The sequence below is a fragment of the Diaporthe batatas genome, assembly GCF_019321695.1.
Source record: "Diaporthe batatas strain CRI 302-4 chromosome Unknown Contig00022, whole genome shotgun sequence".
In the NCBI taxonomy this organism is placed as follows: Eukaryota; Fungi; Ascomycota; class Sordariomycetes; order Diaporthales; family Diaporthaceae; genus Diaporthe; species Diaporthe batatas.
Genome location: NW_025408569.1, coordinates 157,643 through 183,441, shown reverse-complemented (window position 1 = coordinate 183,441; position 25,799 = coordinate 157,643). Strand labels below are relative to the sequence as shown.

At 55.0% G+C, this 25,799-nt stretch overlaps 8 protein-coding genes across 8 annotated transcripts; 4 read left to right on the top strand and 4 right to left on the bottom strand.

Annotated features, from left to right (window-relative positions):
- The first annotated feature begins 754 nt into the window (after positions 1-754).
- Positions 755-2,777, top strand: KVR01_012929 (uncharacterized protein). The gene is made up of 2 exons (XM_044789861.1): positions 755-1,700; positions 1,756-2,777. The coding sequence occupies exons 1-2, from the start codon at positions 1,231-1,233 to the stop codon at positions 2,306-2,308; spliced, it is 1,023 nt and encodes a 340-aa protein (XP_044638085.1). The 5' UTR covers positions 755-1,230; the 3' UTR covers positions 2,309-2,777.
- A 141-nt stretch (positions 2,778-2,918) lies between these two features.
- Positions 2,919-4,005, bottom strand: KVR01_012987 (uncharacterized protein; the record flags this gene model as incomplete). The annotated part of the gene is made up of 2 exons (XM_044785683.1): positions 3,474-4,005; positions 2,919-3,418 (listed from the first exon to the last, which is right to left on the bottom strand). The coding sequence occupies exons 1-2, from the start codon at positions 3,862-3,864 to the stop codon at positions 2,919-2,921; spliced, it is 891 nt and encodes a 296-aa protein (XP_044638143.1). The 5' UTR covers positions 3,865-4,005.
- A 2,955-nt stretch (positions 4,006-6,960) lies between these two features.
- Positions 6,961-13,227, top strand: KVR01_012937 (uncharacterized protein; the record flags this gene model as incomplete). The annotated part of the gene is made up of 3 exons (XM_044793576.1): positions 6,961-7,048; positions 7,115-7,461; positions 12,559-13,227. The coding sequence occupies 3 exons, from the start codon at positions 6,961-6,963 to the stop codon at positions 13,225-13,227; spliced, it is 1,104 nt and encodes a 367-aa protein (XP_044638093.1).
- A 254-nt stretch (positions 13,228-13,481) lies between these two features.
- KVR01_012968 (uncharacterized protein) lies at positions 13,482-15,484 on the bottom strand (the record flags this gene model as incomplete). Its single annotated transcript, XM_044781920.1, has 4 exons — positions 13,482-13,531; positions 13,711-14,809; positions 14,873-15,373; positions 15,416-15,484. 4 exons carry the CDS (start codon positions 15,482-15,484, stop codon positions 13,482-13,484), a joined length of 1,719 nt encoding a protein of 572 aa, XP_044638124.1.
- Positions 15,485-16,382: 898 nt separating this feature from the next.
- On the bottom strand, positions 16,383-17,919 carry KVR01_012894 (uncharacterized protein; the record flags this gene model as incomplete). The annotated part of the gene is made up of 3 exons (XM_044785648.1): positions 16,383-17,141; positions 17,214-17,658; positions 17,744-17,919. 3 exons carry the CDS (start codon positions 17,917-17,919, stop codon positions 16,383-16,385), a joined length of 1,380 nt encoding a protein of 459 aa, XP_044638050.1.
- A 1,166-nt stretch (positions 17,920-19,085) lies between these two features.
- Positions 19,086-21,251, bottom strand: KVR01_012994 (uncharacterized protein; the record flags this gene model as incomplete). The annotated part of the gene is made up of 7 exons (XM_044787019.1): positions 19,086-19,576; positions 19,639-19,683; positions 19,746-19,835; positions 19,895-20,173; positions 20,248-20,449; positions 20,512-20,705; positions 20,768-21,251. 7 exons carry the CDS (start codon positions 21,249-21,251, stop codon positions 19,086-19,088), a joined length of 1,785 nt encoding a protein of 594 aa, XP_044638150.1.
- A 649-nt stretch (positions 21,252-21,900) lies between these two features.
- KVR01_012974 (uncharacterized protein) lies at positions 21,901-22,904 on the top strand. Its single transcript, XM_044794827.1, has 3 exons — positions 21,901-22,192; positions 22,274-22,479; positions 22,543-22,904. Exons 1-3 carry the CDS (start codon positions 21,991-21,993, stop codon positions 22,621-22,623), a joined length of 489 nt encoding a protein of 162 aa, XP_044638130.1. The 5' UTR covers positions 21,901-21,990; the 3' UTR covers positions 22,624-22,904.
- A 284-nt stretch (positions 22,905-23,188) lies between these two features.
- On the top strand, positions 23,189-25,496 carry KVR01_012998 (uncharacterized protein; the record flags this gene model as incomplete). The annotated part of the gene is made up of 4 exons (XM_044794929.1): positions 23,189-23,284; positions 23,349-23,441; positions 23,597-24,427; positions 24,498-25,496. 4 exons carry the CDS (start codon positions 23,189-23,191, stop codon positions 25,494-25,496), a joined length of 2,019 nt encoding a protein of 672 aa, XP_044638154.1.
- Between the last annotated feature and the right edge of the window lie 303 nt (positions 25,497-25,799).

The following is a 25,799-nucleotide window of genomic DNA, read 5'->3' as shown; positions in this document are numbered from 1 at the left end:
AACAACAATGAAGATCCGGCCCAAAGTGCCTGCAGGATCATCACACCGCACGTGGCCTAAAGGATAAACTTAGCGCGTAAGCACTTCACATCTGAGCTTTGGCTTCGTTTGACGGGATTCTGTTGCCTGCAAGGTCCCCTGCACACGGTCAAAGGGACCTCGGGGACTAGAAACAGGTCAAAAATCTCACACATGAGCCACTCGAAACTTGTGGACGAATGGCTACTGAGCTTCGTTGGAGAACCCATCGCGCGCACGAGTTGGCGACTACAAGCACTTGAGGACGCCCGAAGGCGGGCGGACGTGCCTGTTTCAGATACCTATCATGTAGGGGCCAAGGGGGCGTCTTGGGTGAGATCGAGGGCCAGGACGCTCCTGGGACACCTGTGAGTTTGAAAGATGTCGTGACAGTCCGAAAGCGAATAAAAGAGGCCGTTCTCGATGGCCGTTGGAGGTGGAGAATGTTTCGGCATGGCCCGAACTGGCCCCCACAAGCTAAGACGGGTTACACTGGGGGCCTTTCCGCCGAGTCTCCATGCTGTCGGTGCTCGCTTCCAGTGAGCATCGTGCCACGTCCGGGACATTCCCGTGGGTCGGCGGCCGGTGACCAAGGCCTGCGCCACCTGCGCCCATCCCGTGGCCCCGGCCGGTGTCGTGCATTGGGGGACCTCGATTGAGCCAATGACGCTCGAGCATCGTATTCTTCGTTTTTGATGCCCTTGAATAGCCGGCCTTGTCAGCGTTCCTTGAGGGACCCCTTTGAAAAATCATTGGACCTGCACGGCCGCTCCCTCTTTCGGTGGTCTGTTCAACGGCAGATATGGGCAGCTCGAGATGGCCGAGCCGATGGGCATCGTAACCCCTGAAAGCGCCGCAGACCTGCTGACAGCCACATGTGGTACCAGGCGCGCTGTGCCGAAATTCCGACGACACACCTTGAACGCGGTCTTCGATGCATGGCCGAATGGTATATAGAGGAGGCAGCTCGTCATAAACCAGCCTGTTGTTTTCGGCTCTACCACACCCATCACAGCATCTCATCCCTTCGCTTTACATTCTTTCTTTCTACATCTCTTGACGAGATCCTGGCTCCTGGAGAGTTAGATCCATTCTTTTTGAATTCACACAGTCTTTACAATTGTCATTTCGAACAACTCATCTACGATCATTTATTTACTTGTCCTTCAGACGCAGGCCGCCATCGACCACATACATATTCACTAATTAATAATGAGACTCCAGACTGTCGCTACAATCTCCGCCGCTGTGGGTGCGGTGAACGCTGCTCCCTACGCTTCGCAGCGTGCCCAGCGCACAGTCAAGCGAGCCAGTGAGGTTGGAGATGGCACAAGTGTCATGACCTTCTTTGGCCAGAGCACCGAGAAGACGAACCTATCTGAGGTCTGCGAGAATGACAACTTCGACATCGTCATCCTGGCCTTCATCACCAGCTTGAATCCGCCCAAGCTTAACATGGGCAAGGATACCGGTAGTCCGAGTGATGCCCAGAAGGAACAGGAGGGCTTCGAGCTGTTTGATGGCACTGTCGCGCCTGTCGGGGGCCAGAGCATTGCGGATCAAATCTCCGGGTGCCAGGAAAAGGGCAAGAAGGTCATGATTTCATTTGGTGGCGACGAGAGGTTCTCAAACGCCACCTTTAAGAGCGCGGACGAGGCCACGAAGGCTGCTGATCAAGTTTGGTACGTTTAAATACCGAGCAAGATCCCCAGCTTATGCTAACTTGACATTTGACAGGAACCTGTACCTCGGCGGCACAGACTCGGCAGACATCAGGCCTTTCGGCAGCAAGGTCACCCTTGACGGCCTGGACCTCGACAACGAGTCCGGAAACGGCGCGTTCTATAAGGAATTTGTCACCGAAATGAGGAGTAAGATGGACTCGGACTCCTCGCGGAAGTACCTCATGAGTGCGGAGCCAATGTGCGCGGTGGTCGGTGATACCGAGTCCTCAATTCCTGACAGTGTCCTGTCCATGCTGGACTTTGTCAACGTTCAGTTCTATAACAACCCGGACCAGGGCATCGGCGGCAAAGACTTCGAGACCAACATCAAGGACTGGGCTAAGAAGTTCGCTGATGCTAAACCTAGCCCGAAGCTCTACCTCGGTGTCCCCGGTGGAAAAGGCGCGGCCGGAAGCAACATTCAATCGGCTGACGAGATCAAGAAGACTATTGAGTCTGTCAAGAACATGAACCTCAGTGGATTTGGTGGCGTTGGTATCTGGGATGCTGGCTTCGCCATGGCTGACGAGGCATTCCCAGAGGCTGTCAAGGGCTCGCTTGCCTAGATTTCATCGCAGCAGAGGCCCCTCCCCTCAGGTGGCATGGCCACATGCAAGGAGACAGACTCCATCACCAAGCTTCGGAGTCACGACACAGTAACTGCCGAAATATTGGCTGTCCATTCTTTGTCTCTATTTCCCACCAACTACCACGGCTCAACGCCTTATTGAACCCACCCTCGCTTGAATCACATTCTTTAAAGAACCTCCGATTACGGAATCCGATTCACATTCGTTGCAACACGCCACAAAATATATCAAACAACCACCACCCTCGCTATTACGACCTTCGTTCCATCAACAAAGACACCGAGTCTACAGTCTCGGCACTGAACCCTCATTATTACCCTCTTTACGTATGAAAATGGGAGCATTGTACATTGAGTCAACTGTATATACCATTTGGAGCTCACCCTCATTGAGAAGTTAACCTAGGCCTCCGAGCCAGAAGCACGTTCGTTCAGATAGCCAAAAATAAATATCCAATATATCATCAGGCCAAAATAACCATTATCGTCTTCTGTGCCCAACTTAACTTTACATTAATGTTGATTTGTTCTGACTATATCATCCCAAAGGCCAGGTGTTGCGAGCTGACAAGTTATTACTGCTTGAATCAAGGCAAGCATGACAGGATGGGCTGCAGCTTGGCCAGAACCACAGCCTGCACAGCAGCAGAGGCATCATTCTTATTGCTCGCAACCCCGACGCTAATACTGGCATAGCATCCGGACGTGCCAACAACCGCGCTCTCAGTTGGCAGCCGAGTCGATCCGCAAGTGCGGACATCGGCCGCCGCTCCCGAGGAAGCCGAGTTGATGCGCGAGAGCACGAACTTGAACCGCGAGGCGGACGAGCACGTGCTGCTGCTCACCGTTGGGTAGTTGACATTGAGCCAGATGCCATCTGGGAGGTAGGGTTTTCCGGAGCCGACGAGCGTGGTGGTCACGTTGGTTGAGAGCTGGGCATAGACAGTTTGGTACGTCTGCGTGGCAGTTGTGTAGGACACCTGCGAGCCCGAGGTGCCGCTGAAGGCGATGGCCGGGATGCCCTCGAGCGCGGCCTCGGTGGCCGCGCCGACCGTCCCGGAGACGAGGGTGGTCGAGCCGAGGTTTGCTGGCGGTTCGTTAGCATCAGGGTTGGCCTTGATGGGGTGCGCAGGCGACCTTACCCCCGACATTGTACCCTGCGACGGCGATGTCCGGAGCGCCGCCGACGAACTTTGGCGACAGAGTCTGGATCCCGTATCGCATGGCCGTGACGGGGTACGAGTTCACATAGTTGAAGCGCGGATTGGTGCTGCTTGAGCCGTAGGGTGGGCTCCCGGCTGGGCAGCTGCTGAACTGGCAGCCCGAGGTAACCGTGCCGGGCGTGGCATCGGATGAGCCTGTGCCGGACTTGTTGTCGGCCGGGGCCGAGATAATTACGCTCTCGCCTGCGCTGGTAAGTGTATCGTAGAACACACGGATGTTCTTCTCCGCCCAGCCATCGTCGTTTGAAAGGACGACGTTGACGGCCTGGACAGCCAACGGAGCTACGAGGAGTGATAAAGGGATTTGCATTTTGACCAGGAATATGAGACAAAGTTTCTTGGGCTAGGTATGGTTTCGAGGCTGGCAATGATCGGAGAGAGAGGGGACTGTAACAACATATATGAACATGATTGTCAAGTATTTGCTTTATCTCCCCTAGCTCCGTGTTTCTCTGGAAAGCCTCGGTGTGAGAAAAGGATGGTGCTTAGCACCCTTCGGCTTGAAGCGGGTGCAAGACAATGCGGGAAGTTATAATGTAACGCTGCATCATGGAGTCCGCGAAGGTGCATTGCATGTCGATCCACCAACCCCAACAGTTCATCCCACGTGCGGTTGCGATGGCAGGGATTATCGGCTGCGACATTATTTGGCCTGGAGCTGGACTTGTGTGCTGTTTCTCAGGGGACATCCGGAACGGCAGATGAAAAGACACAATTTTCATACATTTCCATTCCCATATATCCCACCTGGGATCTTGTTACAAACAAGAATGAAAGACATTATGATTATACGCCAAACACTTGATATGCTGCAACTTGGCTACCCTGTTGCATATTTCCACGCCGGTGTGTGCATGATTCTTTCATTAAGTTGCCTTCCCTTCCTGGTCTGGCGTCTACGGAGAGAATGAGCCAATGAGCGAGTGCTGCTGAGGGCGTGGCCTAGGGCGTAGCAGCCAAATGTCAGTCTAAAAGTTTCATCACATGGGGGCACGGTGAAAGTCTCGTCTTACACGTGACAGAATTGACGAGCGCAAATAACTCGACAATGTATTAGAAACAAAATAGATAGGTCTTCATGCTGGTGTCTGGCAATATCAAGACTACTTCGAGACGATATACGGCCTACCGTTACTCTGAGAAGATCCAGGATTATAGTCTCATAGTAGAAATAGAATGCTTTTTCAGTACCAGTTAAAATATGTCTGCAGCTGACTGCCCTGGAGACTAGTGAGAACAGTGCAACAATGTGGTAACTTACATGACACCTTGACCTGTCCCCGGAAGGCAACACGTCCCACTTCCATATGTTCTGATGCCCCTTGGTTCCCTTGGTCTTTTTCGTTGGGGAAAAGGGCACAGTAAAAGTCCAAAGAGGCAGACCTGGTGGTTGTCTGATGAATACTGCAGTTGAGACCAGTGATAGCCTTGAGAGTCCAGAAGCAGAAGCCAGTGTTGCTTGAGAGGCACATATGATAGAAGAGCGGGTAACTATTTCTCAAGTGCTCACAGCCCTGGTTTCTCATTGTAGCTGTAGCCGTAGGCAGTCATCATCTGGAGTTTGTCCTGTATGAACAGTCCACTTCTGGAACTTGGCATCCGGAAGCTCCATTTAAAGACGGTATTTATATCAATTCCACCAGGCTGTTTCTTGAGTGTTGCCTCAATATACATGTAGGCATTTCCTCCCAAAAAGGCTCTCTATTATGTGTCCTGGAGAAATTTCAAGACCTTCTGCTGCTGCTTCTTGCTCTTTCTGCCCTTGAACCGGACCTTGAGCCATGCAGAAGAGGGCCTTATGCCTGGAAACTTGAGCGATTGGAGTAAGAGACCATAGACCGGAATATGTCGTAGACTGATATGATCACAGAAGGAGATGACCTCAACTACAGCCAGGAAGTCAGCAATGGATTTGTTGAGGAGCACCCTTCAAAGGAGGCATGAATGACCCGAGACAGCTTTTGCCTCAGCCGTGATTGCAGGTATGACATATCTAGGGTTGCAGACTAGACGTTCAGACAAGGAATACTCTGCTGGAATGTGGCATTGGGGCAGTTCTAAGGGCTAGTCACACTCACGCTCCACTCTGGAGATTAGGAAACGTTGTCCATCATCATTGCAGAAGTACTAGCAACGCTGGCCTATCTTCTGTCTGCACCTTTGGCAAGCGTAGTGATAATACACATCTTGGCTGGGGGTGCTTGTACCTCCTGAAAAAGAATGTAAATAGGAGTTGCGCTCCTTGGCATACAATATTGGTTTTACTTTGGATTGCTAGACACACTATTAAGACCGGGTCCAGTCCACCCTGAAATGTTCAATCTAATTGAGCTGCATAATCCAGGGACTACAAACTCATCTAATTACATGGTGCATGGTGATACTCATTATTAACAGGATTGACAGGATAGGGACGATACAGGTAGAACATTTGTGACTCTAATATATATAAGGTTGCCACCTGGATGGAGTTGGAACAGTTCAGCGTGAATGTGAGCCAGTCTGGCCAGCTTACTTTCATAGAAACTGGAACCGGCACCTCGAACAGGACTGTGTGAGACTCTTGGCCGACCATTTTATGTGGTTTCACTTCTATTCCGTATACGTCCGAGGACATACATGGCGCCTTCATACGGTGGTAAGCACTCAAGACCCAGCGCTTGGAAAGAACACGATGCCAATAACAATAGTTATAATACGATAGGTGCTTGTGGCCTCAGCCTTGTGACGCACAACCATTTTATATATAAGTACATCTGTCTGACTACTCTATCACTGGATTAAAGGGAGTTGTGAGTGAGACATGCAGTTTTACGAAACTACCTCTACATAGCATCATGCAAGAACATATCCACAAACAATTTTGAGTGCCTGGAATTATATCTTTTTTCAATGTTGCAAGCCTGCAAGACAAGTATTTCCAGTATGGCTCACAACCAAGGTTGCTTGAAGTCATGTGACCATGAACAATTATTCATAACAAGGCATACTACACGAGCTGAGCCTCCAGCATGCTTCTAAGAGAGAGGTGGGGATAGAGAGAAAGAGAGAGTGTGTGTGCTGTCCGGGTTATCGATAACTAGATTCCAGGGGCTGGTCGGGACTAGTCTGCTCCAGTACACACTTCGCTTTTGTTTTCCTCAGACAAGAAATCAGATGACCCTCAGAGCGTCGGCAAAGTACGTACTTCCAGTGAACCGATAAGTCTGTTATCAATGGGCGCTACTGGGAAAACAAATGACAACAAACGACGTTCCCCCTCTCAGCTGCGAAGTCAACAGTCACCCATCGACCCCGCTAACAACCTTTGAACAATCCATCACCCTTCCTCTCCTCCCTCTTTTCCACTTTATCACCAAACCTGCAAACCTCATAGTCATCGCACGAGAGAACCAGTCGATCGACCATGCCTACCGACAAGCCTGCAAGAAAGCCCCTGCCTAGTGGTCGTCCTGCGTCTGGCAGCATTGCCTCTGGCAGAAACAACCAACCCAGTATGGAAGATTCATTTCCGAAAAAACCTTTTCCTGATTAGAGGCTAACCGGGAGATATTTCAAAGCCATGCCTGTGTCCGCAGGCACACCTCCCCGGCCTGGCAGAGGCAACACTGGAGATCTAGTGCAGCAGATCTCGACCTCCCGTCGGCGATCAACCTCAACTTCCACTGATGGCAGCGGTCAGGCCTCTGACGATGACCTTGTTGCCATTTCTCCTGCCCAAGCAAGTTCATCGGACCTTACGGCCGATGCCCGCAACAAGTCCCAGGTTCCCCAGCTAAAGGGAGCCTCTGCTCTAACTGCCAGCCGCAAACGCGACCATGACACCATGGCCAACCCATCTGCTCATGCCAACCATGTGGGAGCAAACACCGCTGTACAGACATTCAGTGCCAGCCGCACTGGCGATGTGTCCTTCCAAGCCAACAAGTACCAGAGAACCCTGCAAGAGGGAGCAGATGATGGTGCCCCTCAGCCGCTACTTGCCCCAGGTCCTCCACCCCCTCTAGGCTATTCCCAGGCGTGGATTGACAAATACCAACCAATGAAGCAAATGGCTGAGTTTCATCAATGGATGGTGGACGGTGGGCCCGAAAAGCTGTCTAGGCAGGGCTACCCTGCACTGCCACACCAGCGCCAGGGACCTGGCCAGCCCACAGCAGGACCTAGGGATGTCAACATCCCAGCCCCTGTGGGCAACTTGGGACAGAGGCAGACAGGGGATGCGTCCAATGTATGTTTGCACGTCTCATAAACTCTTCGTCCACATAACTGCAGAATTGACTTTGTTAATATGATACACAGCCAGCCATTGTCCCAGCCGACAATGCAGCCACGAACCCCGGGGACGAGCAGCAGAGCGGCAGATATGTTCCTCTGTCTGGGTCAGTCATCTATTCACAGGCTCGAGATCTGCCTCAGGAGTTGTCCGCACAGATCAGTGCACTGATGGCCCTGTCAAACCGCAACGAGAAGTCCCGCCAAGAGCGAAGCCAGCAGGACTACCTCTTGGTCAAGAGCCAGATCGATGCCCACAGCCGCCAGATCGACAGCTTCCAGCAGACTTTTAAGGCCCTGCAGGATGCTCACGTCAGAGATGAGGCTGCCCGCAACGAGGAGATGGAGAACATCCAGGCCCTGTTTGCCAAGAAGCAACAGAAGCTTGCCGAGAAGCAGGACCAGCGAACTCGACAGAACCAGAACAAGCCTTGAGCACTAAGCCGTGTGTGAGGGAAGCGAGCCATGAGTCACTTGAATACCGGCTGGCTGAAATTTGGAGGGCTCTATGAGGTACTGAAGACACTTGAAGATGGAAACACAGCCGCCACTTACCAGTGTATATTCAATTCTGTACAAAACCACCACCCCTCCTCACTCTCACATAGCTACTGAGAATCAAAACACCCGGCTTGGTGGGCATGGATGGCCGGAGCAGTCATCTTCACGCTTAGCAGCCCAGTCTAGGCTGTTATACCTAGGCCACCAGAGAACCAGATACTTGTTCTTTGACCAGAATCAGGGAAATATCCATAGGGGAATCCGGAGAAATTCACGTCCTGTCCAGTTTTCAAAGGGTCGTAGGCAGTTTATAGCACACAATTCATTGTAAGAATTCATCAAATCTTGTGTAGAGGGGTGTTTATGGACTTGACAGCTGCATGCCTCCCATCTGGGCAGATCAAGTTCTTCAAATTTGTCTTACAAGAGAGAATGTTCTTTATTCTTGTGCCTGGTGATTCCTTTTGCAATATTGCAAGCCAAAAACGCTGGCCACACAGCAGGCTTGGGGCATGGAGACCACCGCCTGCCAAAGGTTATCGATAGATCTCAGGGCCTGGTCTGTGTCAAGAAGACTCATTCACTGTCTGCTTTCCCACCTGGGGCAGACGACAGGACCCAGATTAACTCCTATCGGTACGTACCTGGGTACTTCCAGCCTGCCGATAAGAGTCTGTTTCCAATTCACTTGGGCACCTTTCCACCAACCTTGTACAAGCCTCTGAACTCCTTTGCCACAACTCAATCACCCAACTGGCAAGGATGGATGTCCCGTAAGCTCTGCGACAACGAGAACCTGATATCATCTTGAAGAGTAGAAATTCCTGAACCTAACAACATGCAGGGTTGTGATCCAGCTTACCTGCCATGCAGCCGAGAGTGTGCTTCGCTTTCGGGCGGTGAGCCTCACCGAAAGGTGAGTAATTAGACTGGCCTCCATTCACCTTGTCTCATCACTGACAAACTTAAACAGGCCCGCGGTTGATGTCCAGGCTTTCAGAGCCACAATCACCACCCAGATCGAGGAGATGGCCAAACGCAGCCACCACGACCCGGCCGCAGTGCCTGTGGCGCAGGTGGAAACCTACGCAGGCATCAGTGCTGCTTCAGCAGCACTCCAGTGGAACAACACCAACAGCCCCGAGTCAGTGGCTTTCATATCTGAGGCTGTCACGAGCATTGCTGACGTGTAGTTTATAGGAACCATGTGCCAATCGAGTGGTTCCGAAACTGTGTCTTGGGCCTTGTCAGCGGTGTTGTCACAGACATGGCATCCGCCGCCCCTGACACCGCCAATCGCTCGGGCAGCCAACCTGAGCACACCAGTGGCAGCGCGTCCCTGAACCCGCCGTCCGACCGACCTGCCAAGAGAACTCGCCTGCCGGACTCTGCGCCGGCGAGACCGTCCGGCTCGCGGAGCTCCGGGGGCAGCAACGAGTCCGCGATCGGGCGCCACTGGAACACGATGAACACGCCGCGGAACATGCGCTGGACCGAGAACGAGGTCAAGATCATGACGGAGGCGAGGGAGGCCGGTGAAGACTGGGCCACGATACAAAGCGTAAGCAGTTCTGCAAGCATGGGCCGAGAGCGGTAATATAAATGATAATGTGGCAGGCTGGCTGACTAACTCAACTATAGATGGTCCCACGCCACAGCAAGGAGGCCTGCCAGTCAAAGTACCAAGTCATCATTGGTAACAGAGCCAGGTCCAGGTCCGAGCTGGCTGCCAGGGTCGCCAGGGGCGGACGCCAACAGTATGGTAGGGCCCACGGCAAGTCATTTGCACCCCAGGAGTTCGAGGAAGATGTCGAGCCCGGCGAGGGCGAGTAGGTAGATCCTGTTGCGGCTTTGACGAGAACTTCCCCTACCCCCGGCACCGTACCTAGGTAGTCAAGCTCGAGATAATTGAGGAATAAGGACATGGTGGATACCTGGATCGCGCCAACTCAGTATAAGCAGTTGTATTCGGAAGATTGTACGCACATACTTTGAAGAAGGAACCGCAACTGATGGCATGGGAATTCTGCACCATGCGGCCGGAGAATGTTCGTTGTTTGCGGTACTACACAATAAACTGTATGATATAATAGTGTGTGCCGTTCCCGGGGCTTGAGGATAAAGAGACCATTGCAGTCGTATTCTCGGCCAGCCTTGGAGTCCTCGAATGGATCAGCAAGGCATTGTCCCCTTCTGAAGCCATAAAATGGCTGATGTTGCTCCCCTGAATGGTGTTTGAGATCCCCAGGTGGTATGGGGACAGGCAGGCTGGCAGGCTTCCTGCCCCACACCGACCTCCGATATGGTAGGCGCCTATAGGCCAGTCCGTCCCATGTCCAGCCTTGGAAGGCTCCTTTCAATGACGTAAAAATACGTGTTTACCAGTCACAGTCCAGAACAAATGGCAGTGAATGAATGGTGTGAAAGTCGGTCGTCCGATCTGCCTGCCTGGCAGCTGTCTGCCCCGCCACAGCTGCGCTACTGCAGGTTCAAGGCCCAAACATAAAAGACCAAGCTCCTCGACTTGTTGACCTCTCCTTTGTGCATCTTCCTGACAACTTCCCACCCAGACCAAGGGAACAGAGGTTCCTGGCCGCCATCTCTGGGGCAAAGAGGACACCCTCAAGAGAACAGAGGTTCTGTAAGTTGTTGACTCCGCCGGTGAGATTCTGTTTCAAAAAACCTCCTTTCCCAGATCTGCCCCGGATGCCGTCTGTTGAAGCCTTCCCCTTCACTCCAAGGCCTTGGTTCATCTTCAACAAGATGAAGTCTGCCCACAAACAACCACGCGCCATCCTGACAACAGCTGACACCGAGGGATTCCAAGCTTCTCAGCAGGCTTGGAACCCAACGAACTGCGCAGGTGCTTCGCATGACATTCGAACACATGCGCATGCGGGTCTGCTGGCCACCGACAAGCCAGCCTGAGGGGCCGAGGCAGGGCGGAGAAATACCAAAGCCCGTGCCGATTTCGAGGCGAAGAAGTGTTTGAATACTCTGGTTTTCTGAGACTGGCTCAAGAAGACCCCGCTTCGGTCAAGGAGGTGGTTCTTGATTGACCATGTCAACCGATTTCACTCCGCCGAGGAGGGGCTGCTCAACATAGAGTGGTCAGCGAAGTTGACATGGGATATGGAGGTAAGAACTCACTGCTGATGATAACTGAAGACTAGTCCCTGATTTACTAAGAAGATATCATCTGGGCCCAGCAGATGGACTTGCAGACAGCCTCATCCTCATTGAAGGCTTACTGCGACAAGTGGATCCACGATGGAACCTGTGCGTTCACCCAGCAAGGCTGCAAGTTCAAGCACGAGATGCCACATGATCGTGACAATCCAGCGGTCACCAAGATGGTTGGGGGCCATCGCAACATGTCCACAATACAACAACCCCGACCCCGACACGATGGGGGTGTACCCCCGGTGAGGACAGAGGCCCTCCCTCTCTCACACCCTCGTCCCGGGCTAGTCGAGCAGGTGGGCCCATTGGTCTTGGGCAGGGCGGTGCTGCTTGGGCTGTGTGGCAGTCTTTTTAAAAAGGTGCGAGCTCGTCACCCAGCCAGCCATTGGCACCACCAGCCTGCAACCTACACAGACTGACCTTTTGTCGTCCAGCCAGCCACAACCCATCACCAAGCAGCACCACCACCAATCATCCTTTGACGCAGAGACCAGACAATGGATGCCGGACGCAGCGACGACGGCGGCGGCGACGACCAGCAGCAACGAGCCAAGCTGGCTGCGGAGATGGACGAGGTAAGCACTGTCAACACAAGCAAGACTTGGTGTGACTCGCCTTGACTGACCTCTCACCACAGCTGATCCGGGAGAACTACTGGTACCAGATGGAGGTCAACTGGCACCACAGCCAGGCCAACCAGAACAACCACATCAACAACTGGTCTGGCCAAAGCGAAGACAACAACAGCCAGTTCTTTGGCCCTGTGCTGGCACCAGCCATCATGCCGATGGGCCCGCTGTGGTGTGAGAATCCTGCCCCCATGGCAGTGGACCACCAGCCTGGTGGCCCAATCCAGCAGCAGGCAGCTGAGCAGCAGAGAGTGTCGCAGCAGGCTGGGGTTTGGCACCAAGCAGCCCGGCAGCCAGCCGCCCATCACCAGCCGCGTCCTCAACCGCCTCGCCACCAGCCGCGTCCTCAACCGCCTCGCCACCAGCCGCGTCCTCAACCGCCTCGCCAACAGCCGTCCCAACAGCCTCCCCAACAGCCGTCCCAACAGCCGTCCCAACAGCCTCTCCAGCAGCAGCCCAGGGGGGCCAAAGTACCATGCCCCGTCCACGATTGCCAATTCCTCCTACAGCCCAGAATGGACCACCTCTACGACCATCTGGCAGAGAACCACGGGTACGAAAGAGCGGCCAGGGAGTACACAGTGGACCTGAAGCACATCAAGAGAAAGACCGTCCCAACCCTGCGGGCCCTCTTCATCCGCGACACGAGGAAGCTGGCCTGGGCCAAGGCACGCCTCCTGGCCGCAGAGGAAGCCATCGGGCAAGCTGACCCCTCCTACGTCAGCGGCCACGGCCTCGGGCTCACCATGGACGCATACTCCATCCCAGAGGCGACCGCCTGCGCCGGCAGCAAGAAGAAGGAGCCGCTCAAGGCGATGCTGATTGCCGCCCGCGGCGAGATGGCTCAGAGGGGCCGCCTTCGCAACCAGGTGGGCGTGGCGCAGAGCAGCTGGGCCCAGGTTCTCGACGACCTGGTCTCGACCTTCCACCTCGCCCGCAACGCGGTGGACCAGCGCGCCGAGCAGTATTTCCAGCAGCTGCGGGTGGCCGTGGGCGACGACATGGCGCAGGGCGTCACCCCCGCGCAGGTCGAGCTTACCCACCAGCTCCAGTTGAAGGCGGGTGCGTCCCTTCCCCCGAAGTGAGGCGGTTGCCAAGGAGGAGCAGGCTGCCCGACTTCCTTTGCCGTGCCCATCGATACTTTACACAGGATGGGGAGGAGGCCGGAGCAGCTACGCGTCAGGTTGTCGAGCGTCCGCATCCTAGCAAGTTGCCCTGGCTCTCCCGGTCGAGCTACGCCTGCTGGTTTACAACTGTGTTATGAGAGCTGGTGGATACGACCACATTATTGATCTTGAGGGGTGGAGGTGGCAGTGAGTTGAGAGGAAGTGCCTCAGGACTACAAGCAGGCCCATAGAACTGCCGTTTTGATGAAAGAAAGGAATGGTTCTTGTCGGTGCCGTGTCACACCTGGGCGGTCTCAGCACAGATCTCTCGTTGATATGCCAGTTTCGTTTACCGTGATCACCAATGCAAGATGTATTCATTCAAAAGCGTCGTGACCCAACTCACCAGACAGCTACCCCCATACCCTTCGCCGACAGTAACGCCCTTGTCAGGAGCGAGACCCTCTCCGTCCCAAGACAAAGCATTCGCCATGCGAGGATACATCCAGCGGTGCGCCCTGCCAGGAGTGACGGAGTGGTTCGCAAGCCTCTCCTCAGTCACCAAGAACGACCGAGGGAACCACTCAGGCACGCCCAAGGCCTCCTGCTCCCGTCCCTCCGGAGCCCCACTGGCGGCCATCATCATCCCGCTGAGCGCCCGCCCGCAGAGCCACGCAAAGCACATGCCCTCGCCGTCAAAGGCCGCCGACACCCACTCGCCGCCACCCCCAGCCCAGACATCCCCGACCGGCCGCGCCGTGGCAGACCGAGGCAGCCGCCCGACAAACGGCCGCCCGTCGCGCGCGCTCCCCTCGATGCCCACCCAGACGCGCTTCGAGCGGCCGGGGTAAACACCAGCAGCCCCCGCCGCGCCGCCGCCGTCCTGCCGCGGGAAGTCCGTCCTCTCGGCGCCCCAGTTCTCGTAGCCAAAGTAGCTCGGCAGCGCCCCGTTGAGGTACGACGCCGTGATGTGGCTGGGCGGGCCCGCGTCGCTCATCACCGGTGCCGTCGCCGTCGCCGCCCCCTTGGTGTTTCTCCCCTCGCCAACACCGCCGCCGACGCCGACCATGTCCCCGCCAAACATGTACTCGCCGTCCCGCGGCATCTGCACGGCATAGTCCAGCCCGTTGCGGTACAGCGACCACGCGCGGCCGCCGGGCAGGCTCCCGTCGCCCGATGAGTACGAGGGCCACGCCCCCGCCCTGGGGAGACCGCCGCCGCCCAGATGCGCGCTCATGTGCAGGCGGGCGCCGCGGATGGCGCCCCGCAGCCCCGGGACGAGGTGCGGCGTCCACGCGTTGGAGGCGTGTACCACGTGCTTGGCCTGGATCGTGCCGCGGGCCGTGAGGACCTCGTAGTTGGGCGAGGGGGGCGAGGCGGCGTCGCTTGTGCTTGTTATTGCTATCACCTCCAGCGCGGCGGTGTTGGTGTCGAGGGAGAAGCTGGGGTGCGTGTCTAGCAGCGACTTGAGGGAGTGTGTCACGAAGCGGTAGGGCCAGATCGCCGCCGCCATCTTTGCGGTTCCGGTCATTATGCCGGTGACCTCGGGCATGAGGGAGATCTGCAGCATTGGTTGTTATTAGTCCACGACGGCGCCGACCTCTGGCTGGGCTCGTTGGCTTACATTTCGAGCCTCGTCCTTCTCAAAGACAGACCACTCGCTACCAATATCTGGCATCTCCTTCTTGAGGACCTCCATCTGCCGCACAGCAGTCTCCCACCGCGCATCATCGAAGAAGGCATCGATGCTGTCCACAACGCGCGCCTCGGCAGCCAGCCGCCCCTGCTCGGGCAGCGAGTCCGCGGCCGAGATCAGGGCCTCGACATGGGCGGACCGCAGCCGGGTGATCCGGGCCGCCTCCTCGCGCGCCACGATCTGCTTGGCCCCGGCGTACTCGGCGTACTCGGCGTACGACGACGGCCTGATGTGGCCGCCGTTCCGGCCCGTGGCGCCGGAGCACGCCTGGCGGGCCTCGAGCATGGCTATCCTGAGCGGCGGGGTTTTGCTGCTGCTGGTGGTCCCCTTGAGGAGGTGCCATGCGATGCTGGTGCCCGAGATGCCGGAGCCGATGATGACCACGTCGGCTTCGGCGGGCAGCTGCGCGGACTGGTGGTCTGCCACGCCCTCCGTGGGGGGTATCTGTCAGTATGATATGCTTGGGTTGGCGTTGGGCAGACCGGGGTCCTGTGCCAACACACGAAGGCTGAAGAGTAGAAGTGGGGAATGGCGTCTCATGGTGGGAGGTACCTGCAGGTGTGCGGCTGATTCGAAAGAGTGGTGGGCGTGCAAAAGAGTGTCTGGCGTAGGATGACCAGGAGCCTGGCAGCCTCTCGTCGGGCGGGAGATGGAGGAGGTAGCCGTTTTCCACCCAAAGCAGTCAGGAAAACGCAGCTTCCCAAACACATTCCAGTCAACGACTTTCCCTGCGACTTGCTCTGTCATAGCTCATCCATTGGTTCACACCAGACGGAGTCGATATTGCGCCTCTCACCCCGCGGCCTTAGTGACACTGGTAAAATTGATTGGCTACCTAGGTATCATTAAACCTGGATTGTCGTCACGTCCAGAGGGAAGCGGCTGTACACGTCAGAAAGGCAACACTGCACTGCACAAGCAGAAGCAGCGCCTGCTCTTATGAGGTTCCGCGAATTCTACAATCATTGATTGCATGAGACTTTCTTGTACGGAAAGTCCAGCCGAAGAGGAATTCTGATATCTGAATTCTTGTCACCCTTTTTATTTAATCAGGGTAGGTTGCATGCAATATGGATGCAAATCTGACTGTGAGGGCGTGCCCGAATGCCAAGGTCATTTTTCCCTAATGAAATGCTTTGTTGCGTATAAATTTCCTGCAGTTGTCAACTAGCTGAAGACATTCTGCACTCACCGTGCTACGGGGCTCAAAGAAAAGTAAAGGGGCCAAGTATTCAGCTCACCGTGAGTATCATTCTGCAGGGGTGAGGTCGTCTTGCCACTCCCGCAGACCTTCCACTGAGGTTACGATAAGCTTCACGGCTTTACACGAGGCGCGGAACAATCATTCTTTGAACACTGTAATAATATTTGTTGATAAATTTCTAACTACCCGGACTTGTTCTTGAATGCATTATGCATACGCAGAAGCACCAGCCCATCAGTTGGGTTGCCTGCGAAGCTTCAGCTGCAAAATAAAGTACGAGACCACGCCCGTGAAGCACAGGCCGCTGATGACACCGAAACCCATGAGATATTTCGGGGCGTCGTCATCAGGGAACAAGTACGCGCCGTATATCTGCGCCAGGTTCCCCATGGCGTTGACAATAGCCAAGCTGATGCCCCTGACCTCCTGGTTCATCGACCCAAACGTGGTAGAAGCATACGCCAGCGACAGCGCGTTCGAGGCCCACAGCGCGCTCGCCATGAGGACGAGCAGCGCATACCGCGCGTGGAAGTTGTACACGCCGCAGGTGACGATGCTGCAGACCATGGCGACGGACATCCACACCGTCAGGGAGAGGCCGCGGTACTGCGGCACGCGGTCCATGAAGATGCTGTTGAAGAAGGTGCAGATGAAGGCGGCGATGTAGATCGGGACCGTCATGTACTGCGTCACGGACCCCGCGTAGCCCAGGCCCCGGACGAGCGTCGGGTAGAAGTAGGACAGCGTCGAGGAGCCCACGATGGCCATGTACCCGACGACAAAGACCCACGTGCGCCAGTCGGCGACGGACCGCCTCAGCGCCGCGACGTGGCCGAGCTTCTCCTCGGGCGTCTGGTTGTTGGGGCGCGAGTACTCCATGCGCTGCATCGCGAGCTGGCGCTCGCGGTCTGTGAGGCGCTTGGTGTTCTCGGGGAAGTCTAGGAGGAGGAACGAGGCTACGATGGAGAAGCCTGCTGTTGCTGCGCCTTCGACCTGTGTGTGTGACAATGTTGTTAGAGTGTGGAGTGAACAAGAAGATGTGTGACTCCCCGAGGGTCTACTCACGATGAAGAGCCACTTCCATCCTGGAAGGCCGTGGGCACCGTCAAGGCCGTCCTCAATAGCTCCAGCAATGAGTCCTCCAAAGGCTCCGGACAGAATAGCAGCCGAGATGTACACTCCGAACCTCTTGGCTTGCTCATTGGGCTTGTACCAACTCGAAAGCGTCAGGAGAACACCAGGGGCAAATCCAGCCTCGAGGACACCGACGACGATCCGAAGCCCGATAAGCGCCTTGTAGTTGGGGACCCATGCCATGGCGATGGTCACACAGCCCCAGAGAAACATGATCGTCGGGAGGAAGACGGACGGTTTCGTACGGGCGAGGATCATGTTGGAGGGGACTTCGAACACGACGTAGCCCACGAAGAACACCGTGAGTGCAATGCTGTATTTTGTCGAGTCCATGTTCAAGTCCTCTGCCATTCCGGCTGTTTTGGCATTGCCGATGCTGTTGGGTAGACACAAGGTCAGTTGCTGTCATGATGTGGGTGTCGTCCCAGGGGAGAACGCACTTTGTACGGTCCATGTATGACAGGAGGTACATCCCCCATATCGCCGGAAGCAGGTAAAGATCGATCTTTCGAACAAGCTTGCGCTCCTCTGGTGTGTCGGGGACGTAGTCATCGAGGCTGATCTGGGGAGCCTTGGGCAAATCGCCGTAGGCGTCCTCATCATGTTGTGTTTGTACCTTGCCCGAGTTGGGATCCATTGCGAATGGTAGTTGGCGACACGGGAAGCCTCGCAGGAAATTAGAATCAAAACAGTGATTTCTGTATTGTCAGGAAGCAAAGAGAGGAAAACGAAACCCAGAAACACAAAACCCAACTGAAAAGGGGCCACAGTTGCAAAGAAGACGGGCGAGGCTTGACGTTTTAAGACGACGTTGACCCACACAAGGCTCCTGGTGCTCCTTTTGAGTTTACGAGAACAGAATCAAATGTTCAAAAAGTGAAATAGATATAATTGTCCGTCAAAAGTATGGATCTACACAGCAAAGGGAACAAGCACGCCCGGGTTCAAGCAATACCAAGCCTTCCCGGTTTTCTGGGCCACCCACACAAGCTTCCACCTTGTGCCAGGTGGTGTGATCGCACCACACTACTGCATGCACCCTATGCGTCTTTTCCCAGTGCCTTGCATGCATGAGGGATCCCCCCCTGCTCGACTCGTCGTCATGAACCTGCAATACTGGCGCCTGCCCCGGACAATCCCGGGGAAGGCAGCCTCGGTCAGAGACCGCCCCAACCCTCCCAAGTCTGGGGCCCCGCGTCCCCACAGGACGCCTGCTGAGTGGCCCCGTTGCTTAACGAACCCCGGGTCAGCCCAAAGCGGACATCCCATTCGCAACGGGGGGCCAGCCCCGGGCAACTCCGGGGCTACCCCTGGCGCTGCCTAAGGAGGGAGCTCCGGGTGGTGGCCTCGAGACGCGGGCCACTGGCAGTTGGCACCGAATGGCCACACATCAACGGCGAATGCGATACGTAGGTAAACTGCAAATGGCGAGCCGAGGGGTTGAAGGAAGATCTCATATTTGGAACGGAGAACATAAGTGAAGAGTTGAGGTTGATGACTACTCCTTTACATAAAAAAGCAAGGCTGGTTAGTCCAGGATATTTACGCAGGATATCTTGGCTGTTCTCCCAATAAGTCCTTCTTTAGATGTGTAGACTACCCAGGCGTTTATATCATTGGTGATACAAAAGCTTTTTGTCAATCAAAATCTCAAAAGTAAGCCTAGTAAGTCGTATTGCATGTGGAGAGTGCCCTCAACTACCGCTGTATCGAACCAGGTGGCCATAGTATCGCACATGATGTGTCAATAATTTGGAGTCTTAGAACTCTGGTCAACGGAACGCTGTTTAGGATTCGATTCATCTAGAAGGACTTGATAGCCCTCGACATCCCGTCCAACCACTCATATAGTGCCCACGCCCCGGGATCAGGCAACTCCTGGCCCTGCGCCTCAGCAACATATGTGGCCCGTCCAAACTTGGCCTTGAGGAACTTGGTGGCCTCAGCCTTCTCCTTCGCGACGCCCACGGCTCGGTGGAAATCTTTGGTCCGAGCAAACTCGTCGGCAAAGGGCAGCAAGACGTCCATCACCGTGCGGTCCCCCTCCCTGGCACCGGTGTGGGTCTTCAGGGCCTCGACAGCCTGCTCCAGGGCTGCCGCGAACTTGTCGGAGTTCTGCGAGGACGACGATTTAGTGGACTGCTCTCGGAGGGCGGATGCAAAGGCGGAGAGCAGGATTCCCAAAATGGCGCCTAGGGTCCCGCCCATGTTATCCACTGCATCGGTAGTTGCGTCGAGGAACTCCAGGACCGAGCCCTTGCCGGCTCCATTGTTGTTGAGGATTTTTATCACGGCTATTGTGGATTGTCAGCTGATAATCAAGTAGTTATTGAGCGGTGTTATGGAGTAGACTTACATTCAGAGACATCCTTGACGGCTTCGCCACAATCGCCGTCTCCCACTGCGCACAAGAATGTCAGTAAATGGCCGAGTAATCCAGTGATCCAAAGGTCAAATTCTTACTGATCATGTCCCACTTCGTCAGATTAGGCTCGGCTGCAATTGCAGCCTCGCAAGCGGACCTAATCACAGTGTCTAGTAATTTTGGATCCACTGCACGACGAATTAGCCATATTCCGGTACCAAGCAAATTGTTCAGCCTCAAAGCCTACCAATAATGTCTGCGCCATGATTTGAGCTGATTTTGGCCTTCTTTTGTGAATTCTGCTGCTGGTTTCCTCTGTTCTGGTATGTTTTAGGCGAAGTCAGATTCGGCCATCCAACGGCAGTTGTTGGTGAATCGAAAAGTTCCAGCAGCTCATCTACGGAAGTGTCTGATTCTCTCGATGCGGCAGAGAGGTTGCATAATGAGATGGAAAATCCGGGTGCGTTGAGCGAAGTCTCAAAAACGCCCGTGAGTGTCCTGACAGGCTTGATATTCCACTTGGAGGCTAATGAGAATTCTATTGTTAGTTTACATATCGAATAAAGACATCGGCGCTTTTGTTCTTGCTGGTGGACTTACCGAGCTGCGTCAATGTCTCATCGGTCAATGCTCCGAGCTCCAAGTTTGACATGCCGCCATAATTGTTAATCACGAGCACGGTTGAATCATCTTTCTCGAAATTCACAAAATAGCGCTCCTTGTCTTCTGGGTCACAAAGAAGTTTGAGGCAGTACTGGATCAGCTCTTCCACAGGCGGGAATGGAGAGAGCCTCTGGGCGCCCTGTATAAAAATGTTTCCGTCAGCGGCGCCCGCTTTGAGGGCCGGTGTGAATTTCAACCTACAGGCTCATTGTGAATTCCGGCACCGACGATGGCGACGTCCTTGGGGATCGCCTCGTTGCCCTGACGGCCTGGGACGTGGCAATGATCCAGAGCGGATCCAATCGAGACCACCTGAGAGTTGACGCTCCTCCCCAACTTTACGGTCCTCTCAAAGTCGTACTTCCTCGCCGCTGCAGCACCAGTGATTTTCATAGCTTTTAGACAGGCCTGTCAGCAAATGCGCCCATGTCCTTTTGTGGTTCCACGTCGTACTTACGAACGATATGTCCCGGCATTCCCCTCCTTCCAACAGCACCACACTTGCTTCTCCCGATGCTGACATCATCTGCAAGGTGGATCATGGCGACCTTGGGCGATAGTCCCTGCGCCTTGGCTCTCTCGGCCGCGAGTCCGAAATGAAGCTTGTCGCCTGTGTAGTTGGTGATCATCAATATGTGCCCCTGCTCCGACGGCGTGGCCGCGATTGCTGCGAGCACCTGCTTGGTGCTCGGCGAGGCGAAGATATCACCGCACGCGGCACCTGACAGTGCGCCGCTGCCTACGTATCCCGACCATCCTGGCTCATGACCGGAGCCGCCACCGCTGATAATGGATACGGCGGCTGCGTCATGATGAGGGTCGTAGACTACGCGCTCCGAGTCGATTAAGGCGAGATGGGGGTTAGACGCCGTCAGTGCGCGGAGATACCGTGGGACCAGCGTGTTTGCCGCGGTCTCGGGAAAGAAGTGTTTGTCCGACATGGTGAGGTGATGTTGAAGTCGTGCAGTTTCGGGGAGAGTGGAGTAAACGCCGTTCTGACTAGACGAGCGGTGCCGGCGGGAAGAACAAGACTTCAAATTTATTGTAGAAAGGAGCTTCTAGAGGAAACCGCCACGTTCCCGCCAGTGACAGCCAAAACTTGTATGATGACTGATCGGACTGTGTCACCCTAATTCGATGATCGTGACGCAGTTACGCTGCAACAGCGGCCCGGAGGTGGAGAGCATAACACAACCGATACATAATATGCAGGTTCCCGCACGTTTACTTGGCTGGTGGGGGTAGCTTTCAAGCTGCCTAACTGCTTCAGGCCCGATATCGTGCGTACCAGTCCTGGTGCTCGGGAACGTCGGCCGCGTCTCGTGGTCAAAATCACCTCAATTTGCTCCACAGGGTCATGTTTCCAAGTGGTTTAGCCACCGTGAAAGCCAACATTGTAAAGGATATGGGTGCTATGCGCAGATTGGGCCATGCAAATAATAAGTAAATCATACAATAAGCTCGGGCCATGCATGTAGACGGTTATTTGGGACTATATTCGGTGACTGTGCCATGCCAAACTCAACCATATTTCAGCCTCCGTGTACATCGACGTCACCTCTAGCTTCCCCACTCGTTCAACCTGCAACCCCAACTTCAAGCACGGCAGGATAATTTCGAAGTGAACTACCAACAAGATTCACTGCCGATTCCCCTCAGAAGCCAAAAACCCGCAGAATCATGGCTGGATTTCGGATTGCCATCGGCGGAGACGATGCCGGCTTTGCCTACAAGGAGACGCTTACCAAGGACCTGAATGCGGATGACCGAGTGAGCGAAGTCATCGACGTCGGACCTAACTCAGCGTCAGACAAGACCGCATATCCCCACTTCGCAATCGCGGCTGCCGAGCTGGTGGCGCAAGGGAAAGCAGACCGCGCTCGTAAGCACTTTCCAATTTCTTTATCTTGATCTGTGTCGGTCATAGTTTTGAGCTCTTGGCTGATGCGTCGTTGACTGACAGTCCTGATCTGTGGAACGGGCCTGGGCGTTGCAATCTCTGCCAACAAGGTCCAGGGCATCCGGGCCGTCACGGCTCATGACAGCTTCAGCGTCGAGCGAGCGATTCTGAGCAACGACTCGCAGGTGCTGTGCCTTGGTGCCAGGGTCATCGGGATCGAGCTGGCCAGGAGGCTTGTTAAGGAGTGGCTTGGCTATAAATTTGACCCTGTGAGTGCACCCCTCGCTGCTTGATCCTGTCCGGTAAGCACACAGTATACTGACTGCATCCAGACTTCTGCTTCTGCTGCCAAGGTCCAATGCATCACAGATTACGACAATAAGCACCACACACCAGCCGCTACAACGACCTAGTCGGCTGGGGTCGGCTTTAAGCGTTTAGACTACGCCGCAAGGGGCAGCCAACTTGGACAACACAAACATATTTAATGCCTTGGTTGAAGAAGCATGTAATTTATCGACTCCTTTGCAAAGACGTTGGCATTATGAGCGATGCCATATGAACCCAGCCGTTGCGCTACCATGTCCAGGCTCCGGCTTCCAAGGTTCCATGTCTTCTCGTTGATTCCGAGATCGCTCGCTCCTGTCTGCACATGTGAGCTCGACAGACGCATTTTGGCGTATCGAAATGTGGGAGGTGACTGATAAACTCAAATTCGAAACAAAATTCTCTAGTTGATTCCACACTTTCATGGTCGTATGACTCTGCTGTTATTGTCTTGGGCCAGAGCCAGAGTCTCTTCACAGATATTGCTGAGGTGGCCACGAGTCGCGGCCCGAACTTGACAGCGATGCTCCCTGCTTTGTCGTGGACAGGGGTGAGTTGAGGGGAAGTGGAGCCAACCCCATGCGTCTCCAGACTTTTCCAACCCGCGAAAGCAGACCCGCTGAACCCCGCAGCCGTCTATGCCTTTACGAGATGCGTGAGAAGGACGTAAGTAGCGAGGGACGCGAGCCGAGTCAAGTTTTTCCCACCGGCTCTCCCCTCGAGCCGCGCCTGTTCTCGCTCACCCGCGTCCCGACTGTGCTGCCCGCGCTACCGGGTCGCAATTATCACGGAGTGTATCTCCCACGGCCAGTGCGTGCAACACAATGCAACGATCCGAAAATCCGGGGGTAAGGAAAAGGACCCGCAAGCCTCGTGGCAGAGGTTTACGGACGGTCACTGGCTGGTGAGTGGAGTACGACATCAACAACTTTCCATGTGCTGTTTTGACACATCTCATTCACGCAAGATCTTTAAGCGAACATCCACTGCGTCTATTCCGTGTGATTGCCCTGCAGATCAAAGTGCTGAGCTGACTTGCAAAGTCTCACATGTCGGAAGAGGCACAAGAAATGTGACGAAACGCGGCCCATGTGTGGACCATGTTCCAAATCCAACAGGGAGTGCATGTATCCAAGTGTTGGTACCAGCTCTATCACAAGCTCCAATGAATGCTCTGAGCCGGTCCAGGTAGAGGCTGGGCCCGGAGCAAGTGATCAGCCAGATCTGCCCAGTGAGCAAGGAGCCATAGAGACGAATGATGCCTCTCCTGGCTCTCCTGGCTCAACGCAGGCGTTAGATCCACTGCATGAAGTGCCTGGCCCGGTACTACATACTTCACCAGACCGCCCACATGTCCGGCTCGAAGAGCCTGAGACTGGCCCGATCCCTAATGGACCTCAAGAAGTTGGACCACAGGTGGCCTTCGACGATAGTAACCACATTCAAACCGTTTACAACACTCCAGATACCATCCTCTCGGAGTATCTCACCACTGACCTCGCCTCCACACGATGGCTCGACCTCTTAGCAGCAGACGCCGCCCAGGCAGACAAGGCATTCTCTCTGCCCCCAACCCGGTATCCAAGTCCAGCACTTGGTGACCTCGGCTTTGAACACAGTGCTTCTCAACCTGACCCGCAGAGCTTAAGCGCTGCTGTCTCCCAGGCCCAGGCTGGGCTTGGAAGTAACGACTACTCGCGGCTTAACCAACCAATACCTGATACCAATGATCTTCCCGCGTATGAGCGGCACGCGTGGCAGCTCGACCAAAATATTAGCCTCCAAGACCACGAGGTTGACTTGTTTCGGACATTTGCTGAACGGGCTGCACTGTGGCTGGATGTGTTCGACCCCTTTAAGCATTTCTCCACGCACGCAACAAGGCTGGCAGTGCGTCTACAAACACCCTCCTTCGGGCTCCGACTTGTCTTATTCTGACCGTCATGTCTTGAGTGAATAGCTACGAAACCTCGGCCTCATGAAGGCCATCCTGGCTTTATCATCCCGCCACGCAATAGCACAAGCTACTCAAGTTGTAACATCCCCAGGCAGCACCCAGCTAGGAGCCAACCTCCCCATCCAGTATTACTACGAAGCCCTCCACTATCTCCAACAAGCCCTTCAGTACACCTCCTACACCCGCTCGGAGGAGCTTCTTGCAACTGCTATAATAATATCGACGTACGAGATGCTTGATGACTCCAACAGCAACTGGAAGCGCCACCTCAGGGGCGTGTTCTGGATACAGCGCTCTCAAGATGTCAATGGCGCCTCAGGGGGCCTACGGCAGGCCGTCTGGTGGGCGTGGCTGAGACAAGACCTGTGGGCGGCTTTCAGAGAGCGGAGGGCTTGTTTCAGCTTCTACAAGCCCGAAAAGGATGTGAGCGAGCTGGGGCAGGATGAACTGGCCGACAGGGCCGTGTACCTGCTGTCGCAGTGCGTGAACTACTGCGCGCACGCCACATCAACGGCGCTCCCCGTCACCGACAAGATAGAACTAGGCGAGGCGCTCCTGGTGGCCCTGGAGCGCTGGAAGGGCTTCCTCGGCCCGGAGTACCTGCCCTTCCCCAGCAGGTCGGCCGGCTCCGGGGCCGTCTTCAAGCCCATCTGGATCCACCCGCCGCGCTTCGCAGTCGCCATGCAGGTCTACCACTTTGCCCGCATCCTCGTCACGCTGCACCTGCCGGCCGTCGAGGCTGCTGGGTTCCAGGGCTACCTGAAGACGCAGCGGGTGCTCTCCGAGGCTGTCGATAGCATCTGTGGCATCGCCTTGGAGCTGAAGGACGAGGGCTGCCAGATCATCTCGGCGCAGTGTCTTTTTGGCGCTGGGCTGTGTACGCAGGATGAGGGCAAGAGGGATTTCATCCTGGAGCTGATCAGGCGATGTGAGGGGCGGACTGGGTGGCCCATGGCGAGTATGATTGAGGACTTGAGAGGAGAATGGGCGAAAGTTGGCTGATGTCCTTCTAAAATGGGGTGTTATTACGCAAGGCACACAATTATTGTACCTAGATATTTACGTCCATGTGGAAGCAAGTGCCTCTTCACCTCTGGCGGGGCCATCTCATCAACAACGCCACATTTAACACCTTATTTTGATCGTACTTGCGTTCGGTGCCATTGCGTTCATCAGCAATTTAACAGAGATGGGAGGACACTCAATTGTTGATTCAAGTGCTGGCTAGCTACGGACACATATTGTTGCTCGTACATGAAAGAAACCCACTGCAACCCTCCGGCAGTTTGGTGCGTAACTTCGAGA

What these genes read in the sequence shown, in the direction of transcription:
- KVR01_012929 (XM_044789861.1), top strand. Translation starts at nt 1,231, where the DNA reads ATGAGACTCCAGACTGTCGCTACAATCTCCGCCGCTGTGGGTGCGGTG. An exon ending in AAGGCTGCTGATCAAGTTTG is followed by an intron (nt 1,701 to 1,755) that starts GTACGTTTAAAT and finishes GACATTTGACAG; the next exon opens with GAACCTGTACCTCGGCGGCA.
- KVR01_012974 (XM_044794827.1), top strand. Translation starts at nt 21,991, where the DNA reads ATGGCTGGATTTCGGATTGCCATCGGCGGAGACGATGCCGGCTTTGCC. An exon ending in AGGGAAAGCAGACCGCGCTC is followed by an intron (nt 22,193 to 22,273) that starts GTAAGCACTTTC and finishes GTTGACTGACAG; the next exon opens with TCCTGATCTGTGGAACGGGC. An exon ending in TTGGCTATAAATTTGACCCT is followed by an intron (nt 22,480 to 22,542) that starts GTGAGTGCACCC and finishes GACTGCATCCAG; the next exon opens with ACTTCTGCTTCTGCTGCCAA.